The 22,945-nt window shown below is 45.5% G+C and overlaps 1 protein-coding gene across 1 annotated transcript; it reads right to left on the reverse strand.

Moving 5' to 3' along the window:
• Positions 1-109: 109 nt before the first annotated feature.
• LOC307210983 (vomeronasal type-2 receptor 26-like) lies at positions 110-10,018 on the reverse strand (the record flags this gene model as incomplete). Its single annotated transcript, XM_079967180.1, has 5 exons — positions 110-1,020; positions 5,476-5,602; positions 6,399-6,626; positions 7,565-7,867; positions 9,698-10,018. The coding sequence occupies 5 exons, from the start codon at positions 10,016-10,018 to the stop codon at positions 110-112; spliced, it is 1,890 nt and encodes a 629-aa protein (XP_079823306.1).
• Between the last annotated feature and the right edge of the window lie 12,927 nt (positions 10,019-22,945).

Raw genomic sequence — 22,945 nt, forward strand, 5'->3', positions numbered from 1 at the left:
CTAAATGAATATTTCCAATTTATTTTAAATATGTCTGACTCTGGACAAGTATGTGAGCTTTATTACTACTATGCTGAACATAAAGGGTTAAAACTGAATACATTAAGACTCAGGTACCATCTTTAGATGTTCTTGTCAGGTAATCTTTTGCATTCAGATCAGGCCTCAATACAATAATATAACATTTTGGCATGAAGATGCAGCCCAGAAGCCCAGCACTGGAGGCTAAGATAGAGAAGACCTGCACAGCTACCATGTACTTCCCCTTGGTGCTCAGGTAGGTGGGCACAAAGGACACCCAAACACTGCAGAAGACCAGCATGCTGAAGGTGATCAGCTTAGCTTCATTGAAGGACCCAGGTAGCTTCCTGGCTAGGAAAGCCACCATGAAGCAGATGGCAGACAGGAAGCCCATGTAACCAAGTGAACCATAAAACATGGCAGCAGACCCTTCATTACATTGCAGGATGATCTGCCCAGGTTGGGAGCTCATGTCAGAGTCTGGGAATGGGGGAGAGGTTCCCAACCAGATAGCACAGATGATCACTTGGACACTGGAACAGGAAAGGACAATGGAGTTGGCCAGACTCTTCCCCAGCCATCTCCTCACCTTGTTCCCTGGCTTTGTGGCCAGGAAGGCCAGCACCACAGTGATGGTTTTTGCCAACACAGAAGAGACGGCAACTGAGAAGATGATGCTGAAGGCAGATTGCTGGAGAAGGCAAGTGGCTTTCTTTGGCCGGCCAATGAAGAGAAAGGAGGACAAAAAAGAAAGCAGGAGGGAGAGAAGGAGGATATAGGAAAGGTCCCGGTTGTTGGCTTTGACTATGGGAGTTTCCTGGTATTTTATAAAGATCCTTAACACAAAGCCTATGGTTAAGGACAAGAAGAGGGCAAAGGAAGATAGGACGATCCCGATGTTTTCTTCATAAGTCAAGAAGGTGATAATCTTGTGGACACATTGATCTCGGGCCTTGTTTGGATGTTGATCGTTTGGACATTTGACACAACACTCTGCATCTGCAAAAAACAAGACTCATAACAGCCTTATATCTAACGGGACCTTTTTTACTTTAAAGAAGGAAATCTTGGGGCGGGGCATGCATAATGGTATCACAATCGAGAGGATTCTTCTGCACACCTCACAATAACTCCGTCAGATGATTTACAGTGAGAAACGTAGGCTTTCTGCGTGGGTGTCTGAGGGCCCTGCTCCTCCTGCCACTCACCATCTGGCCTGGGGTGGGGCCTGAAGCCCCATAAGGACTGCTGTGCTCTGCTGCCCAGGAGGACTCTCCTGCGTGGGTGTCTGAGGGCCCTGCTCCTTCCTGCCACTCACCATCTGGCCCGGGGCGGGGCCTGAAGCCTCACAGGGACTGCTGTGCTCTGCTGCCCAGGAGGACTCTCCTGCGTGGGTGTCTGAGGGCCCTGCTCCTTCTTGCCACTCACCATCTGGCCTGGGGCGGGGCCTGAAGCCCCATAAGGACTGCTGTGCTCTGCTGCCCAGGAGGACTCTCCTGCGTGGGTGTCTGAGGGCCCTGCTCCTTCCTGCCACTCACCATCTGGCCTGGGGCGGGGCCTGAAGCCCCATAAGGACTGCTGTGCTCTGCTGCCCAGGAGGACTCTCCTGCGTGTGAGTGTCTGAGGGCCCTGCTCCTTCCTGCCACTCACCATCTGGCCTAGGGCGGGGCCTGACAGGCCTGACAGGGACGATTGCTGTCACTGCTGCTGCGGCCCAGGGGGATCCGGAGGGGTGCAGAGTTCTTTTTAAAATGTTTTAAAATTTTCCTTTTCCTTTTTATTTCTTTATTATTATTATTATTATTGTCATTATTATTACTGTATATGCAGGGATGGGGTGGGGGTGGGATGGATGTTTAGTTGGGAATTTGTTTTGATTTTGATGGATTTGTAATTTTTGGAGTTTTTTATTTGTATTGTTTTTTGTTTTTTGGGGTTTCTTTTTTGTTTTGTTTTCATTGTTTTAAGGTCTTATTTTGTTCTTAAGGGGAGGGGTCAGGGCTGCCGGGGAGTGGGTCCCAGCCAACAAAATGGCTGCGGCATGTTCCACAGGGGGGGATGCGTTGGGACAACCGATCTCAGTGATCTCGGGTAGGAGGAGGAGTTACGCTAAGACCAGACCATGTCATTACAGAGGAGGCAGGTTTAGTCGTTGTCTGAGGACTATCCCTGCCTCCAGGTCTGGTCCTGACCAGATGGATACTAGAATCAGCAAGGGATACCCACATGACCTGAAGGTGCTGCTGTGCAATGCCAGGTCAATGATTCATAAGACCACTGCCATCCATGACCTGATCATGGATGGGGGATTTGACCTGGCATGTGTAACAGAGACTTGGTTGAATGAAGCGGACGGGCCTGTTCTTGCTGCTGCTTGTCCACCAGGTTTCTCTTACGCACAGCAACCCAGGCCTTGTGGGCGGGGAGGGGGGGTTGCAGTGATTTTTAGGAAGTCATTAGTTTGCACCAGGCGTCCTATTGGGAAGACCCAGTTCTCTGAGTGCATGTTCTGGAAGTTGGGCAATAGGGGCAGTACAGGATTCCTTTTGGTGTACCGACCTCCCCGCTGCACCAAGGATTCCCTGCCCGAGCTGCTTCAGGTCGTGGCGGATGTTCTCCTGGAGACACCTAGTTTGGTTGTCCTAGGGGATTTTAATATCCATGCCGACACGACCTTACAAGGGGCCGCTCGGGACTTCATGGAAAGCATGGCCTCTATGGGGCTGTCCCTGAATAAGTTTGGCCCAACCCATAGCCGCGGACATGCCTTCGACCTGGTGTTTACCTCTACGGATGTTGGTGACCTGACACTAACTAAAAGTGAAACAAAAGAAGTGCCATGGTCAGATCACTTCCTGGTGCAACTGGACTTCTCCGCGACCCTTCCCCTCTGCAGGGAGGTGGGACCGATTCGGATGGTCCGCCCCCGCCACTTAATGGATCCAAATGGTTTCCAGAGAGTGGTAGGGGATGTTTTATCCCATGTTGATGGCCTTTCAGCTGATTCCCTGGTGGCCCGCTGGAATGTGGAGTTAACCAGGGCTATTGACTGTTTGGCTCCGAAGCGCCCTCTCCGATTGCATGGAGCCCGGAGAGCCCCGTGGTTTTCCACGGATCTGAGGGCCATGAAACAATCGTTGAGACGGCTAGAGCGCCGGTGGCGGATAACTCATTCTGAAGCTGACCGGACACAGGTTAGAGCTCAATGTCGAGCCTACCAAGTGGCGGTAGCGACGGCGAAGAAGACTTTCTTCACCGCCTCTATTGCATCTGCAGAAAACAGCAGCAGGAGACTTTTTCAGGTGGTCCGCAATTTAGCGGAACCACCTGCTACATCAGGGCCCAGTACGGGCCACATGATCTCCTGCAATGATTTTGCAAAGTTTTTTGCAGATAAAGTCGCTCAGATTCGGGAAGAGGTAGACGCCACCGTGGGAGCAGGGCCGGGGCGGGAGAGTGCTAGAGTCCTGTCTAGTCAAATTGCATGGGATCAATTCCAATCTGTTACCTCCGAGGATGTGGACAGGCTGCTTGGACGAGTGAAACCAACCACCTGTCTCCTTGATCCTTGCCCATCCTGGCTTATAAAAGCTAGCCGGGAAGGACTGGGCGATGGGCTTCGTGGGGTGGTGAATGCTTCCCTCCGTGAGGGAGCCTTCCCAGACCCGCTGAAAGAGGCGGTTATCAAACCACTTCTTAAAAAACCATCTTTAGATGCGGCCACGATGGCCAGCTATCGCCCAGTCTCAAATCTTCCATTCTTGGGCAAGGTGATTGAGCGAGTGGTTGCTGAACAACTCCAGGCACGCCTGGAAGAAGCGGACCATTTGGATCCCTTCCAATCGGGATTCAGGCCTCATCATGGGACTGAAACTGCCTTGGTCGCACTGGTTGATGATCTCCGGCGGGCTAGGGACAAAGGTGAGAGCTGTTTCCTAGTTCTGCTGGATCTCTCAGCGGCGTTTGATACCATCGACCATAACATCCTTCTGGACCGTCTTGAGGGGCTGGGAGCTGGGGGCACTGTCCTACAGTGGTTCCGCTCCTTCCTCCTGGGCCGTGTTCAGAAAGTGGTGGTGGGGGATGAGTGTTCAGACCCCTGGGTTCTCACTTGTGGGGTGCCTCAGGGTTCTGTCCTCTCCCCCATGCTTTTCAACATTTACATGCAGCCGCTGGGAGAGATCATCAGGGGGTTTGGGCTGGGTGTTCATCAGTATGCGGATGATACCCAGCTCTACCTCTCTTTCAAATCAGAACCAGTGAAGGCGGTGAAGGTCCTGTGTGAGTGTCTGGAGGCGGTTGGAGGATGGATGGCGGCTAACAGATTGAGATTGAATCCTGACAAGACAGAAGTACTGTTTCTGGGGGACAGGAGGCGGGCAGGTGTGGAGGACTCCCTGGTCCTGAATGGGGTAACTGTGCCCCTGAAGGACCAGGTGCGCAGCCTGGGAGTCATTTTGGACTCACAGCTGTCCATGGAGGCACAGGTTAAATCCGTGTCCAGGGCAGCTGTGTACCAGCTCCATCTGGTACGCAGGCTGAGACCCTATCTGCCTGTGGACTGCCTCGCCAGAGTGGTGCATGCTCTGGTTATCTCCCGCTTGGATTACTGCAATGCACTCTACGTGGGGCTACCTTTGAAGGTGACCCGGAAACTACAACTAATCCAGAACGCAGCAGCCAGACTGGTGACAGGGAGCGGCCACCGAGACCATATAACACCGGTCTTGAAAGACCTACATTGGCCCCCAGTACGTTTCCGAGCACAATTCAAAGTGTTGGTGCTGACCTTTAAAGCCCTAAACGGCCTCGGTCCAGTATACCTGAAGGAGCGTCTCCACCCCCATCGTTCTACCCGGACACTGAGGTCCAGCACCAAGGGCCTTCTGGCGGTTCCCTCACTGCGAGAAGCCAAGTTACAGGGAACCAGGCAGAGGGCCTTTTCGGTAGTGGCGCCCTCCTTGTGGAACGCCCTCCCATCAGATGTCAAAGAGATAAAGAATTACCTGTCATTCAGAAGACATCTGAAGGCAGCCCTGTTCAGGGATGCTTTTAATGTTTGATGTATCATAGTATTTTAATATTCTTTTGGAAGCCGCCCAGAGTGGCTGGGGAGGCCCAGCCAGATGGGCGGGGTATAAATAATAAATTATTATTATTATTATTATTATTATTCGTGAATTAATGCATTCATTCCTGCTTCTCGATGGACAGGCATTTATTGATTTATGTGTTTCTATCCTGCTTTTCAAGCAGATTGCAATATTAGCAAACAAATAAAATACTAATCTGTAAAGAAGTGGACTGCAACCCAAGTCCATAAGAAAACCCTTCCTATGGATGGGGACTATCCAGTGTTAATCCAACTCAGAAGAGATCATGAAAATAGACATAAGTAACCTCAGACCTATGCCCTCTTCCTGAAGGGTGGTCCTTTACACTGAAGCCACCCACCTTCCTGAGTGGAGATGGTTCCTTCTGGGCAGAGAATGCAGTCATAGCAGCAAAGTGGCTTTCCTTCCTGAACCATCCTGAGGAACCCAGGGTGACATCTTTCCACACACCTGGAAGGCGGCAGGGGCTAGACATAAAAACAAGGAGTGCCAAGGGAAATGTGTTAGAGCTAATTTATCCGTTGAAATAAGGCACAGAGTTGGGAAGGATTCAATGCTGACTCCACAACCATGGTTTACCTATAAGCTTGTAAGTGTGCAAAACTATAACTCCATTGCCACTTGAGGTCTGTTTAGTGCAGGGCAGCCAAATGGGGTCACAGGGCCCCCATGCTCCAAGAGCTGTATTGGCTGCCTGTTTGGTATGGAACCCAATCCATGGTGCTGGGACTTGTATGAAATGTTCAGGACCCAAGAACTTAAATGAGATGTATAAGAGAAGCCTTGCTTGCCGTCCAACAGACTAGCAGAACAATCTGCATGCTAACACACAACAGGGCCTTGTCTTCTGTGGCATCCTGGATGTGGGAATTCTAAGGAAGGGCAAGCTAAAAGTATAATAAATAATTATACTGCTTCCCTGTTCATTCCTGTGTCCATTTCCCTTCTTCTGTTGATTCTCCTGGGTCCAATTTTATAGGGCATACCTGTCCTCTAAGGTCAAAATAGGTGTGGTCAAGGTGAACACAGTGGAAACTGCTATTTTCAAGTTTGCATTCAATAGAATATTTCATTACCTATTTTACACACATCCTAAATAAACAGATACCCCGCCCCAAGCCTCACTGTTAGATCTTGAATGTTGGCATTGGAAAGCATTTGAAGGAACACACACACACACACACACACACACAAAACCTGGTACACTTATTAGACCTTGAAGAACTGGAAAAACTGTGAAATGAAAGAGATAATTTGTCCCACCTTATAGTTCCAATTGAGCCATGCAATGGCGTTCTGATCGATGGTGAACTGTACATCTGAGGATCCCTGTCTGCTGATACTCCCAAGCTTCAATTTAGAAATGGACTTATTGGTAGACTTCATCCAGTTCACAATGTCCAGGTCAGCTGCCAACTCTCCATTCTCATCCAAGTACACTCTGTCCATGGAAGAATTGTAGAAATGGGAGTTCCCCATGAAAGGGTGGAGCTAGAATGGCAAAGAGAACAGCAGCATTTAGAAGACAGGAACCCACCTTGGCTACTCCATTTCACCCATTTCTTGCTTGGCTCTCCTTTGAACAGTGGCTGGCTGAGAGTTGTGTGTCCTTAAAAAGTTGGCTACATTAATTCAAGGGAACATACAGGTAAGAAGGACTAAGGCTGCCATCCTGTATATGCATATCAGGGAACATGTTTAACTGAACCTAAAATGATGTTTTGCTAGACCTAAGTTAGTAGTGAAGGAAAACCTGTACTTTTATTACACAGCTAGACACAACTGTCTTTCTTCCTTCAGCATAAATGTGGGCTGGCGGAGCTAACTGTTAGGTGTGATTGGAGCTGGTTGACTAACTGTACCAAAAGAGAGCTCACTAATGGCTCCTTGTCATCTTGGGAAAAAGTGACAAGTGTCTATGTTGGAAAAGGGAATACCTGCCATGGCTGTAGCCTTTGAGCTTCCAGCTTCATCACCCTCTGCTGAGAATACGCAGCATTTAAGGCACGTGCCACAGTTTGGACAGTGTTGTAGATCTTGCCGCTGTCAAGAGAGAGGATTCTTTGCAACAAATCTTGTGGCAGCATTTCCCTTTTCTCTCTCTCTCTGCATCTGGTCCAGCTTTTCACTGATGGTGCATGCCTTAAATAGAAACAATTATAATCTGTCTCCACAATCTTTTTAATTACAGGGAAAAGGTGAGGGAGAATAACATAGTTTCTCCATTCCTTTATCATAATAGGGAAGGAAAGAAAACCATGGATATGTTGGAAAGATATGCTACTGTGCATTAAGTCCAAAGTGAGTTCCCCCATAGCTGTTGTGATCAAGACTTTCCCTGAAAGAGGTTTTATTAACATGCCAAATACAAATTGTATCATTTGTATTCCAATTAAGATATAATTCGTGTCCACGTAGTAAACAAATACATGGACTTGTCTCCACTTGAAGAAGGAAAGATAATTGATCACTGCACCATTCTTATTCTCCAGTGGGATATTTTGTAGGATGCCGACACAAATCCCCCTCTCAATGAGAACAGGCATCAAGGTCCTCTTGAACCTCTCTCCGTTGTCAGTTTCTGGCACAAGGAGACCAATAAAAGTCCATCTGAAGTGCTGGAGCAGCTTGACAATCCCTGGGTACAGAGCTTCTTCTTTGGGGACCATCCGGTAGAAAAACGGAAACTGCCTCTTATCATTCACACCATGAGAGACAAAAGCATAGCTGACCTGGGAAGAAAAGAAAGATTGTTGGCTTGTTTTGGCTCAAAGCCCACATAGTTCTTACCTCAGATAACAAACATTTCCCATGTAGAGATAAATCGTCCCAGACCCAGAAAACAGAAGCCCGCTTTTATCTGTATGGATTCCTTGAATTTCTGTTTTTATATGCTTTTTTATACTACTTTCATCTTGCATTTCTAATTTAATGACATTGTTACCGTTTTGATGTTGTGCAACACATGGGTGTTTTTTAAAAAATGAAGTGACTTGTAAAAGTTTTAAATAAATAAAAATTCAGTGTTTCACTCAGAGGAAACCAGTCCACTTTCCTTAGTATTTAGATACACAGACACCTGTACCACAATGTTTCTATCCTATTCCACTTTTACACATACAGAGGGGCAGAAGAAATTCATTGCTATTCAGGTATCCATCTGAATCTGCAAACAAGATCAGAAGACCCAGAGAAGCGGTGGGGTGAACGATTTGTCCACTTATGAATGAGATCTCTGAAAATACTTTAGTCCAGAACTCTTAATTTGGAGCAGTCCTGCCACGCATGTCACTGGGTTATAATGTTTTGACAGCCCCTCCAGCATAAGGGGGGAGCACCCCTTTGTGCAAAAGATATTAATTGTGGTATGAAGTACCAGCCATGTATTATTTTCATGGAGAGTTCCCTAGTTTGAACCAAAGAATGCCCTGAAGCAGAACTTACTCCAGTTCTACATGAATTCCTCAGTTGTGTTCTCAGTATGACTACTACTACTACTACTACTATTTTAAAACAAAAAAAAAATTCCTTCCAGTAGCACCTTAAAGACCAACTAAGTTAGTTCTTGGTATGAGCTTTCGTGTGCATGCACACTTCTTCAGATACACTGAAGAAGTGTGCATGCACACGAAAGCTCATACCAAGAACTAACTTAGTTGGTCTTTAAGGTGCTACTGGAAGGAATTTTTTTAATTTTGTTTTGACTATGGCAGACCAACACAGCTACCTATCTGTAACTACTACTATTTTAATTATCCATCTTTTCCACTGATGAGAACATAAGGTGGTTTCCAGATAAAATAAGAACAGCTAAAAACATAGAAAAAATCATTAAAACAATACAGTGGTACCTTGGGTTACATACGCTTCAGGTTACATATGCTTCAGGTTACAGACTCTACTAACCCAGAAATAGTACCTCAGGTTAAGACCTTTGCTTCAGGATGAGAACAGAAATCGCAGCAGGAGGCCCGATTAGCTAAAGTGGTGCTTCAGGTTAAGAACAGTTTCAGGTTAAGAATGGACCTCCGGAATGAATTAAGTATTTAACCCGAGGTACCACTATACCTATGATTTTGATTTGAAGTAAAAGTTGGATTTAATAGAATTTTTAAAGAATATAACTAAGCCTTTAATGGGGCCCAAGGAACCCATAATAATTCAAACTAATGAGATTGATTGTCTTGTAGCTTCATTTTTAATGGATACAAACAGCCAAGAACATAGGGAAAATAGATAGGTGAGAGGAAATGAATGTAGCAGGAACCTCAAAGCCACTGAAGAGGTATGTCTCCAAAGGAGTGTGCAGCACAACTATCACCAATGGGATATCATCATGTTCATTTTAATAAAGTCAGCATTGTGATTCTGCTACAAATTCGGAAAGAACTCCTTTGAGAAGAGATGCTCGTCCAAGAGAATCTAGATATGTGTCTGTCCACCAAGGGAAATCCCTCCCAAATCGCTCTTCTGTCTCACTTTGCCCATCTCTTTTACCCCCCCCCTTTAGTTCTCTGCAATGAGGCTCAGCCAGAAAATGCCATATCCCTCTCCATTCCTACCTGTGGGATTTTATAGATGCCCAATGTGCCTGAAAGCAAGATGGAGTTTTGAGAGTCGGCCATTTCCAGAACAGTCAGTAAATCATTCCGTCTTCCACATTTGTAGTTTGGAATATTTGCCTTCCCGGTAGACAGAAGGTCTAGCAAAGTGTCATAGGTCACCCTTCCATCAAAAAAGTTCTCATGGATGCTGTAGCCCAGGGTGATGTTGAAGGAGAGCCTGGCATTCCGGTTGAACTCTTGAATGGCAAGCAAGAAGGAGAGCACCTCCCAGTACTTTGTGCTCCCTTTCCTGCAAAAATATACAGATTGTTTCGTCATCCATCCTGCAGTTAGTGATGTAGCAGATTTATCTGAGGGATTTTTAAAGCAAGCTTTAACCGGTGATATAAAAAACTGGATTTTATTTCCAGAATTTTACTTGTGCTTACACTGATTCAGAACCAAAGCCAGCAGCTTAAAAGCTCACCTAATTATATCTCATTGGAAGAGGGAGAGGATAGCCTTTGTGAAGGAACTGCACCGCTAAAAAGGAATAAACGTATTGTATTTATTTATTTTTTCGACATTTGGGGTTGATTTGTTTTCTAGGACAAATCTTGGCTGGCAGTCATCTGACTCTTCTTTGATTTTTAGCATGTTTATGGACCTACAGCCTAAAATCAAATGTATCTCGAATGTATGATTGTGGGGAGAATAACTCCTTCCCCATAAAATATCTTACTGTTTAAAGCTGGTAGAGGGAGTCCTGTTGAAGGTTTGTTCATGAAATATGGCTTTTGTGGGAGAGATGATCCCACTAATGAGGTGGTCTCCTGGCCTGTAATAGTTGAATGGGTCTATGTGACTCCTCTCCAAAGTTAATGAGCATTTTGCTTTCTGCATCTCACAGTCTGCATAAGGCAGTAGCAGCAGCAGAAGAAGAACAACAAGAAGAAGAATCACTGTCATTCTGGGACTGCCTGGAACAGCCCTCTCTGTTGTGTATTCTTCCCTCAGTTCATTAAATGAAGCCAAACCCTTCTTGTAAAGCTGATGAAGTCCAAACAAGACTTCACATCTGAAGGTATAGAAGACAAGCTCATGACTATATATTCTGACTCACCTGCCCTAAACCTCTGTCCAAGCTGTTGATGACATTTATGTCCCTGTCCTTTCCACCTTGAATGCACAATGTCACCTCACGTAGCTCTTGTTTTTGGTTTTTATTTTAATGCCATCAGATATGATCTTTGGACAAATCCCAGGAGTTTTGGTGTGTAGAAATGAGGAGGGTCACTGTGATTTTGATAGCCATAAGGGAGATAAGCATTGGCTCTGCAACATCCTGCAATCTTTACATGGCTCCATGCTCAGGTGCAGGGTTGGAGAAAACATGTTTTGCAACAGCCCTCAGATGTCACTCTAGACTCTAAAATGGCGAAGGGAAAGACTCTCCTCCCTGCAAGAGAGGGGAGTGGTTGTGGCTGGGAGCCGGACTCTGACTCAAGCAGGGGGTGTTTGCCCCCTGCCTCCCACTCACCTGGCTGGCGCCCACGCCCTCGGCCAGGAACCCAACCAGGTGCCTTCAAGGGGGCGTGTACAGCAGCCTAAATTGCTGCGGCGCCAGCCTCCAGACCTCACTTTTTGCCGTCCCGTCGCGAGTCACCCACCCTCCACTCCCTTAGAGCAGGGTTCTCAGTTTTCTTTTGGCCTTGCTATGGACCTTAGGTTGGTCGCCCTGGTTGTCCGGGGGGCCTGGTAGGAATTTTTCCATTTGGCATTAGGCTTTTTGGTTTTTTCGCCTACCTCGTAGCAATCGTCACAACTTTCGTGGTATTGGTGGGTAAGTTAGGCATTGGAATAATGTGTTGTGGTGTGTCGAAGGGCTAGGTGTGGCCATCGCCTATGCCTTCAATTTTTGGGTATTCCATTAAAGGAATCCGGCGGTCGTGTATTCTGTCCGATGCCTGCTTGGCGGGAGGCCATGGCACGACCCTCGGTGACATCAGGGGAGAGCCTATAGTTGGATTAGCATCAACAGGCTCCACCTACTGGTGAATAAACCCCCTTTGTCTTTTAGACTCACCCTTCTCCGAGTGGGTGGAGTCAGCTGACGTAATCCTATGCCTGAGCCAATACCTTTTCACTTGCTGTAATCAATAAAGTTGTGGCCTTTTCTTTTTTTATATATAGATATTTATTAAAATTTTGCAATTTAATACAAAAAGAAAAGACAACAGACAAAAAAGCAAAAATACACAATTAAAACAAACAAAACAAAACAAATATAGTTCCCATTTCTTATTTCCATTACCTTGTATCCCGGACCTCCTCTCACCTCCCCCTTTTGTATTCCAATTCAGATTCTTAATTCAGCAAATCCTTATTATAACTTAGTATAACTTATTTTAGCTTGTTGTTCAACCTTTACATTACAGCTGGTAACCATTTAATTTCTGTCCAACATCATTCTAACATTCATTAATTTTGCAGTATTTCTGTAAATAGTCTTTAAATTTCCTCCATTCCTCTTCCGCCGACTCTTCTCCTTGGTCTCGGATTCTGCCAGTCATTTCTGCCAAAGTTGTGGCCTTTTCTTGCCCATTAACCTTATATCACGTGTCCTTGTGTTTCATTCCACTGCGCGGGGTTCGGGTCCTTGAACCACAAGTGGCAGCTGAACATATCTAAACTTTTTGGAAAAGCACATTCACAACAGACAGGGTCAACATTTGGTTTTCAGACAGTGGGGAGGAAACTCTGCTCTATAAACCAGATTAGGCCCATCATATCCCCCTCCCCTTTTGACCTGTATGGCTTTACGGTCAATCTGTGTCATCCCAACAACCCTTCACTTGACATTTCTTTTCTTTCTTTCTTTTAATATGATTTTTATTAATTTCTTTTTTAACTCAATATTTCAGCATACCAATAACAAAACAAATAAATTCTTTGCTCTACTGAGCTAGTGACTTCCCTCCATCCCTTCAACCGGTTTTTAATTTTCAAATCTTTGTGTCACACTTTATATCCTCTACTTCAGACCTTTATATCCTTATAATCAACTCTGTCTCTTTTTCATTCTTTTTTTAGATTTTTATTGATACAGCAAGAAAAGAAAAAAGAGAAAAAAGAGAAAAAAAGAGGAATAACAAAGTTTTCTTAAAAAACAATAAAACATAAATTGGTCTTAACACTAAAGACCTAACCTCCTGTCTATTCCTCATTTCAATTTCATATCACTTATTGCCAAACCTCCCATTTTGAGACAAATCACTGTTTTGATTTATTCTTTATTTTTTTCTGATAGACCATCTAATTTGGCATATTCTGTCAGCTTTTGGATCCAATCTTGTATAGAAGAATTTCATTATTCTGTCTCAATTGACTATAAAGTTTTGAGATTTACAGTTTTTTCGTTGCAGAATTTATATCAATCCCACTAACATCTTTACATTTTTATAATAGTTATTCATATACTCAATAAATTTGCTCCAATTTCTTGGAAACTTTTGGTCATCTTGGTTCTAGATCCTGGCTGTCAGTTTGGCCAATTCCGCATAGTCCATCATCTTCGTCTGCCACTCCTCAATCGTTGGTAATTCCTGCAATTTCCATCTTTGGGCTAATAAAATTCTTGCTGCTGTTGTGGCATACATAAATAGTCTTTGGTCTATCTTTGCAATTTCTTCTCCCATCAAATCAAGCAAAAAAAGCCTCGGGTTTTTTGGGAAAGGTATATCTAAATATCTTTTTTAGTTCATTGTAGACCAATTACCAAAATACATTTATTTAATCACATTCCCACCACATATGATAAAAATCTCCATCTTTCTCTCCATACTTCCAACATAGTTTGTTCCTCATCCTATACGGCCAATTTCACCGGGGTTAAGTACCACCCACCTGACATTTCTTTTCAAGGAGTGCTCAGGAAAGAAATGTGGGTGATTCTTACTCAGTATGCCTTCTGAGAAGACCTACCAAGGCTTGCATACTTCACACTCTTATTCTCTTTTACAGAGAGTAGCAGCTCTCTGCCATATATACCTTGGTCGAGAAGCCAGTCCTGAAGCTCACCCAAGTTGGGTTGGACTCGATGGCCCTTGTGGTCTCTTCCAACTCTATGAGTCTATGATTCTAAGTTCTACTTGGTGCCAGGAGTGCGCAGTGTCTCCTCATCCACCCTATAGTAAAGTGAGCAGAGGTCCTGCTGTCGATGTGAGCAGCAAAGGTTAGCAAATGATGCTTGCAGGTCATCTTTTCTGGATCTTGCCACTGACTCATCTAGTCCAGCATCCTGTTCTCACATTGGCCAAGCAAACACATATGGGAACCCCACAATCAGGGGTCTTAGCCAGCCCTAAAGAACTCACTCCTGGATTCAAGCTTCATAGAATCCTAGGATCATAGAGTTGGAAGAGAGCACAAGGGCCATCGAGTCCAACCCCCTGCCAAGCAGGAAACACCATCAGAGCACTCCTGACATATGGTTGTCAAGCCTCTGCTTAAAGACCTCCAAAGAAGGAGACTCCACCACACTCCTTGGCAGCAAATTCCACTGTCGAACAGCTCTTACTTTCAGGAAGTTCTTCCTAATGTTTAGGTGGAATCTTCTTTCTTGTAGTTTGGATCCATTGCTCCGTGTCTGCTTCTCTGGAGCAGCAGAAAACAACCTTTCTCCCTCCTCCATGTGACATCCTTTTATATATTTGAACATGGCTATCATATCACCCCTTAACCTCCTCTTCTCCAGGCTAAACATGCCCAGCTCCCTTAGCCGTTCCTCATAAGGCATCGTTTCCAGGCCTTTGACCATTTTGGTTGCCCTCCTCTGGACACGTTCCAGTTTGTCAGTGTCCTTCTTGAACTGTGGTGCCCGGAACTGGACACAGTACTCCAGGTGAGGTCTGACCAGAGCAGAATACAGTGGCACTATTACTTCCCTTGATCTAGATGCTATACTCCTATGGATGCAGCCCAGAATTGCATTGGCTTTTTTAGCTGCCGCGTCACACTGTTGGCTCATGTCAAGTTTGTGGTCAACCAAGACTCCTAGATCCTTTTCACATGTACTGCTCTCAAGCCAGGTGTCACCCATCTTGTATTTGTGCCTCTCATTTTTTTTTTTTTTTTTTTTGCCCAAGTGCAATACTTTGCAATACTTTCATAGGGTCTTAAATATCAGCACCAGAAACCATCTGGTGATTTTGGTGAGCAATCTTCACAGTGAGCCATCTCAGTTAAAAGTATTTCAGCAACAATCTGTACTAGCTGCAGTTTCTGTTGGGATACAAAAGAAAAAATGGCTGTATTGGGGTTGACTCATTCTCTAGCTAAATGAGCCCCTAGTGGAGTTTAAGACTGAAATATATTCAGTGTGGAAAACACAGGTTGTTGGGCTTTTAAATACCCTGGTATTAAGCACTCACAATGTGCTCCCCATGTCTCTACCCCTCTCACAGTAAATAGGCCACAAACCTAAGTAAATTTAAATGCTTTACTTACAGTAATCAGAGGTCTCACTCATGCATTGTTCAATGCTACAGCAGAAATATAATTTGGCTGCAAAATACAGAAGTTAGTCTGAGTCTGGGTCTGGAGTCTGGAGCCCCTGCCTCAGATGCCTGCTCAGCTTACATGGGTCAAAAAGAAGAAAAAGAGAGGAACAGGTACCTTGGTTCTCGAACTCAATCCATTTGCAAACCAAGACACAGCTTCTGATTGGCTGATTGGCCCCGGAAACAATGCCAACAGCCGAAACAGACGTTTGACTTCCAGAAATCATTCACAAACTGGAACACTTACTTCCAGGTTTGCGGTGTTTGGGGGCTGATTTATTCGGAATCAAAGCTGTTCGGGAACCAAGTTACCACTGTAATGCCTCCCTCCCCAAAAGAGGTGGGGGTGTCCAGGCCATGCCTCCTCTATAAATTTACAGCTCTGTGGTCCTTAACCCTTTCATTTACTAACTAGCATAGACATGCACTGTTAGGTCTGACAGAAAAATCTCCCAGTTTCCACCTCATGTTTAGTGGTAACCCTACATATAACATTTGGATTACAAAGTGAGAAGGCGGTGGTGGCAGAGGGGACATCTGGTTCTTGGGTTAGGCAGGGGAAAGCTCCACCTTTGGTACCTCGAAGTGAATATGACTTCTGCCTCTAACTTCTCCACCTGGACTTGGGAGGTGCCTCCTGTAACTGGGATGACAGCTTGAAGCGCACCGGCACCCACCCTGCCCTTGTCCTCCAAGGGTCTGGATTGCAGGAGAAGATGAAGAGAGGCAGGAAATTATACGAAGAGGAGTCGGTCCCTTCCTCACTCTCTTCTACTGTGGTGCCTGTGACAGCCCATATCCCTCCTCTACCCCAATTGCAGCCCCAGTTTTTAAAAGGTCCCAATGTAATGTGGAGTTTGGAACTGACAGGGTTAAAACTCCGTGGTGTCCTGTATCTGGGAGGAGCTCAACGCAGAGAAGTGCGTCACAGTCTGTGTCACTGTTCAGACTTGCTTTCGCTTCTGCCTGAGACGCAGCTCAGCTCGGAGGCAGCGTGTGTGCTTTTGGAGCACAGAGAATGTCGGAGGTTTCTGATGGATTTACTGCTTTGTAAATAAACGCTTCTAGAGATAAGAACCAAACTGTCTTTGGACTTGATTTATCCCTCATCTCACACGGACGCAGGACCGCTGCTACTCTGCTCTCCTGCCAGGTCAGCTCCCCAGCAGAGCCACGCAGGGAAGCCTGACTGGACGCAGGATTTGTTTACACCAAAATGCAATATGGTTTCCACCGGCCCTTCAGCCCACCTGCCCTCCTTGGGTCTCCACTGAAGCACATTAGGAAATCCAATGGATCTGGCACTGAATTCAGGAAAGGGGAGAATCAGAAGTGTTCTGGTGTGGCTAGGAGGATGCAGCCATCCTATTGTTATGAAAGGCTTATGTTCAGAGTGTGGCCAGGATTTGATACAAGATATGCCAGTATCCACAGCAACTGCATCAGTGGTTCGTAGCGCACCAGAATTGGGGGTTAGCTCTGAGCAAGCTGAACCGTTAGGAAGAGAAGACCAGGAGAGGCTATGATGCTGGTAGTAGATTTGGATTGCAAACATCATCAGACACAGCCAGTATTGTGATTTTTATAATTTATTAAATTTGTTAGTCGCTTTATCTTGCTCAGGACAACCCAAAACGACTTACAACCAAACAAACGAGGGAAGGAACCCCTCATAAATACCAATTAAAACCAAGAGGAAAAAGAAAGACATGAAAACATCCCACCGACATTTAAAAGACCGCAGATAGTTAAAGAAATGAGGCCTGGTTATAGAGGAAAGGAGGAGGAGGAGGAGGAGGAGGAGGAGGAGGAGGAGAAGGGGAGTTTGGATTTGATATCCTGCTTTATCACTACCCGAAGGAGTCTCAAAGCGGCTAACATTCTCCTTTCCCTTCCTCGCCCACAACAAACACTCTGTGAGGTGAGTGGGGCTGAGAGACTTCAAAGAAGTGTGACAAGCCCAAGGTCACCCAGCAGCTGCATGTGGAGGAGCGAGGAAGCGAACCCGGTTCACCAGATTACGAGACTACCGCTCTTAACCACTACACCACACTGGAAAGTTTTTGCCTGGAATGTAAAGATATATAGTGAGGGCACCAGGCAAGCCTCCCTGGGGAAAGCATTCCACAAAAGGGGAGTCACTGAAGAAAAGGCCCATTCTCATGCAGATCTCTCGTGGAGGAGGAAAACAAAGAATGGCTTCAAATGATGAACAAAGTGTTTGGGTCAGTTATATGTGACTAGTTATTCCACAAACTGCAATTGTCATTGCAATGAAATTGAGGAGACAACAGGCCACACAGGTGGGATAATTAATGACAGGAACTCCTTGTCTCTGCTTTATAACTGGATGCAATGTTAGTTTGAGAGAACATTTTATTAAGATAAATTATAGGATAAAAATTGGGAAGGATGGAAAGGATTTGTTGAAATAGCTAACCGAACTAGAATACAAAAAAGGGAGGTGTGAGGAGGTCAAGGAAACAAGCAAATGAAAGATAAGTTATGGGAAGGTTTGTTGTGGTTTTGTTTTTGTTTTGTTCTTTTTTTAATTGTTTCTATTTTTCTTTTTTTCTGTTTTTTTTCCAGGTTGGGGTTTAACTTGGTGTGTTTTCTTTCTTTTCTTTTTTTTTTGTAACCTTTAAAACTTTAATAAATATTATTTTTTAAAAAAAAAGAAAACAAAGAATGGCTTCAAATGATGAACAAAGTGTTTGGGTCAGTTATATGTGACTAGTTATTCCACAAACTGCAATTGTCATTGCAATGAAATTGAGGAGACAACAGATCACACAGGTGGGATAATTAATGACAGGAACTCCTTGTCTCTGCTTTATAACTGGATGCAATGTTAGTTTGAGAGAACATTCCCAATTAGAAATACACAAAAATCCCCACCTACCCCCCAGATCCCAGATACCCAGTTGGTATTGGCAATTGCATGGTTAGGCACGTATAATGTATCTGGGTGATCAATTAGGTTCTGGGGAGTTCTCTCACTTGCAGCGTCAACCCAGTTTCCTAAGATTTCCTCCTGCACTGTTGTGCCCCTCAACAGGTGTCACTTGCAAAAGAGCAGCTGAACGAAATAAAACCTCCTGGCGTTTTGTGTCACTGTTTGGTTTTTGTTATCAGATGCTCCTTTGTATTCAGATCAGCTCGCAGCACAATAATGTAGCACTTGGGAACAAAGATGCAGCCCAGAAGCCCAGCACTGGAGGCCAACATAGAGAAGACCTGCACGGCTACCATGAACTTCCCCTTGGTGCTCAGGTAGGTGGGCACAAAGGACACCCAAACACTGCAGAAGACCAACATGCTGAAGGTGATCAGCTTGGCCTCATTGAAGGCCCCAGGCAGATTCCTGGCTAGGAAAGCCACCATGAAGCAGATGGCAGCCAGGAAGCCCATGTAGCCGAGGGCACCATAAAACATGGCAGCAGACCCTGCATTACATTGCAGGATGATCTCTTTAGGCTGGGAGCTCATGTCAGACTCTGGGAATGGGGGAGAGGTACTCAGCCAGGTAGTGCAGATGACAACTTGGACACTGGAACAGGAAATGACAACAGTGTTGGCCAGACTTTTCCCCAGCCACCTCCTCACTCTGTTCCCTGGCTTTGTGGCCAGGAAGGCCAGCACCACAGTGATGGTTTTAGCCAACACAGAAGAGACGGCAACTGAGAAAATGATGCTGAAGGCTGTTTGTTGGAGAAAGCAGGTCACTTTCCTTGGCCGGCCAATGAACAGGAATGAGGACAAAAAGGAAAGCAGGAGGGAGATGAGGAGGATGAAAGAGAGGTCCCGGTTGTTGGCTTTGACTATCGGAGTTTCTAGGAATTTAAGGAAGATTCCTAGCACACTGCCTGTGGTGATGGAAAAGAAGAAAGCAAATGAAGCGAGGAGGATCCCCAAAGATTCTTCATAGGCCAGGAAAGTGATAACTTTGGGAACACATTGAACTTGACCCTTGTTTACATACTGATCTTCTGGACATTTGGTACAGTGTTTTGCATCTGAGGGGGAGAAAAGGGGTGCCTTAGCATCATTTACATCCATTACTATCTTTGTTCTATTGCATTTTGAAAAAAATATGCTGAAGTCAGGAGGTAAGAATGTGCAATAAGGAATGAACAACATTGATTTCTTAATTTGCGTATTGTACCATTCCTTTCCCCTCAGGTGACAGAGGTGGCACATAATTTTTTCCTCAAATTTTATTGCCAGAAATTTCTTGTGACGTAGATAAAGATGAAAGGCAGTGACTGTCCGCCAGAGATGCTTCTGGTGTCTTGACTGTACAGCTTTTGCAAATGCTGAATACACACCTCTTTACCTTGACCCTTGACATTTATGGTGTTTTATTTTGTGGGGCGTAACAGTTCTACTAAACAATTCAAAGTGTTGGTGCTGACCTTTAAAGCCCTAAACGGCCTCGGTCCAGTATACCTGAAGGAGCGTCTCCACATCCATCGTTTTGACCGGAAACTGAGGTCCAGCACCGAGGGCCTTCTGGCGGTTCCCTCGCTGTGAGAAGCCAAGTTACAGGGAACCGGGCAGAGGGCCTTCTCGGTAGTGGCACCCGCCCTGTGAAACGCCCTCCCACAAGATGTCAAAGAGAAAAATAACTACCAAACTTTTAGAAGACATCTGAAGGCAGCCCTGTTTAGGGAAGCTTTTAATCTTTAATAGGTTATTGTATTTTAGTGTTTTGTTGGAAGCTGCCCAGAGCGGCTGAGGAAACCCAGCCAGATGGGCGGGGTATAAATAATAAATTATTGTTGTTGTTGTTGTTGTTGTTGTTGTTAGTATTATTATTATACTGCCCTGTTCCACCTGCAACGGATTCATTTAATATAAATTATATATCTGGCCACTGAATTTTAAAACAGGGGAATAGCCCACAGTTCGCTTCCTTGAGGCAGTGGCGTAGCGTGGGGGGTGCAGGGGGGGCCGGCCGCACCGGGCACAACATCTGGGGGTTAGGGTTAGGGGGCGCAAATCCACGGGTTAGGGGGCACAAATCCACGGGTTAGGGGATGCAAATTACTTGCCTTGCCCCGGGTGCTGACAACCCACGCTACGCCACTGCCTTGAGGTCATTTGTTTCAACCTACTTCCTGTAATTTATGAAGGTGATTAAAAATAGAGATGTCAAAAAACGATCCACATTTTAAAATATCTCTATCAGAAAATGCCTCTGAATTAATCGCTGACCTCTTTCTAGTTCTCCCTTGGAGTCACCCACCTTCCCAAGTGGAGATGGTCCCTTCCACACATGGAGCACAACCATAGCAGCAAACGGGCTCTCCTTCTTGAACCACCTTGGCGTATCCCGGGCGACAGCTTTCAGTGCACCTGGAGCGAGGCCTGGTCTAATCATAAAGAGAAAATGCTGCATTAAAGGGACAATAACGGGGGTATTTGTGTCTACAGAGTTCACTTGCAGAGTTTGGAAATGACCCTACAGGATCTCTTGTCCTTCTTATCCCATGCACTTTTTTCAGGGAAGCACTTTTGATGCAGAATGACATGGTAGGGAAACCTCCTGGCTGTGTTCGCTTGCTTGTTCCAAAATTATATACAGTGGTACCTTGGGTCACAGACGCTTTAGGTTACATACGCTTCAGGTTACAAACTCCGCTAACCCAGAAATAGTACCTCGGGTTAAGAACTTTGCTTCAGGATGAGAAAAGAAATCGTGCTCCAGCGGCGCGGTGGCAGCAAGAGGCCCATTGGCTAAAGTGGTACCTCAGGTTAAGAACAGTTTCAGGTTAAGAACGGACCTCCAGAACGAATTAAGTACAGTGGTACCTCGGGTTAAGTACTTAATTCGTTCCGGAGGTCCGTTCTTAACCTGAAACTGTTCTTAAACTGAGGTACCACTTTAGCTAATGGGGCCCCCTGCTGCCGCCGTGCCGCAGCCACACGATTTCTGTTCTCATCCTGAAGCAAAGTTCTTAACCCGAGGTACTATTTCTGGGTTAGCGGAGTCTGTAACCTGAAACGTATGTAACCTGAAGCGTATGTAACCCGAGGTACCACTGTATCTGACCTTTCTATCACAACCTCCAAGTGTCCCGATTTTCCAGGGACAGTCCCAAAATTACGAAAGCCATCCTGGCTTCTGATTTAATCCTGGAATGTCCTGATTTCCCCCGCCAGTGCCACTGCTGCCGATCTCAGGGAAGAGAATGAGTCAGTGCTGCCTCTCTGTGGCCTTTCCATGGCTGCGTCTGCCAGCCTCCTCCCTTTGGCAGCTCGTAGCGGCTTCTGAAGAGCAGGCAAGGAGGAGGAGAGGCTGGCAGCACTGAGGCCACCCAGCCCTGTGTGATGTGCTGGCTCTTGCTGCAGGCAGAGGGCAGAGATGCCCTGGGAAGGAAGGAATTACAGTGGTGCCCCGCAAGACGATTGCCTCGCAAGACGAAAAGCCCGCTAGACGAAAGGGTTTTCCGTTTTGGAGGCGCTTGCGAGTTTTTCCGACTTTTCCCCCCTTTTTTCTAAGCCGCTTATCCGCTAAGCCGCTAAGCTGCTAAAAGCTACTAAGCCGCTAATAGCACTAATCCGCTAAGCCGCTAATGGGCTTGCTTCGCAGGACGAAAAAACCACTAGACGAAGAGACTCGTGGAACGGCTTCTTTTCGTCTTGCGAGGCACCACTGTAGAAGTGGAGAGGAGCACAAATAGTCTTTATTATTATTATTATTATTATTATTATTATTATTATTAATTTATTTGTACCCCACCCATCTGGCTGGGTTTCCCCAGCCACTGTGGGCAGCTCCCAACAGAATATTAAAAACACGATAAAACATCAAACATTAAAAGCTTTCCTAAACAGGCCTATCGTCAGATGTCTTCTAAAAGTCAGATAGTTGTTTATTTCCTTGACATCTGATGGGAGGGCATTCCACAGGGCGGGTGCCACCACAGAGAATGTTCCCTGTAACCTCACTTCTCACATGGAGGGAACCGCCAGAAGGCCCTCAGAGCTGGACCTTAGTGTCCGGGCTGGACGATGGGGGTGGAGATGCTCCTTCAGGTATACTGGACCGAAGCCGTTTAGGGCTTTAAAGGTCAGCACCAACACTTTGAATTGTGCTCGGAAACGTTCTGGGAGCCAATGTAGGTCTTTCAAGACTGGTGTTATATGGACTCGGCGGCCACTCCCAGTCACCAGTCTAGCTGCTGCATTCTGGATTAGTTGTAGTTTCTGGGTCACATTCAAAGCCCCACAAAGAGCGCATTGCAGTAGTCAAAAAGAAATGCTTTGTGCGTCCAAGTCTAATCTTGCCCCTTTCTAAAATATATTTATTGGTGTGTGTGTGTTTCTTTTTGTAAATCTACCTAAGAGTAAAATAAACTAAAACATGGATTAAGGGGTTTTCTCATGACGGTGGAGGGTGTGTGCTGTGTCCTGTTGGGTGGAGACAAAGATAGGGCGGTTGAGAAGGGGAGTGTTGGAGGGGAGTGAGACATGTCCCTATTTGCATCAAAGTAGAGAACGAAAGATACAAAAACAATATAGCAATCCAAGACTGCAATAAGCAAACACACTTACGAAGAGCAGTAGCTAAACAAGCCATCACCTGAAGAAGTTGACTTTAAAATGCCTTCTGAATTATTATTATTATTATTATTATTATTATTATTATACAAAAGAGTTGCTATATAAGGCGGCCTGCAGGTTCCAACCACTGCTCTAC

The sequence above is a fragment of the Podarcis cretensis genome, assembly GCF_951804945.1.
Source record: "Podarcis cretensis genome assembly, chromosome: 2".
In the NCBI taxonomy this organism is placed as follows: Eukaryota; Metazoa; Chordata; class Lepidosauria; order Squamata; family Lacertidae; genus Podarcis; species Podarcis cretensis.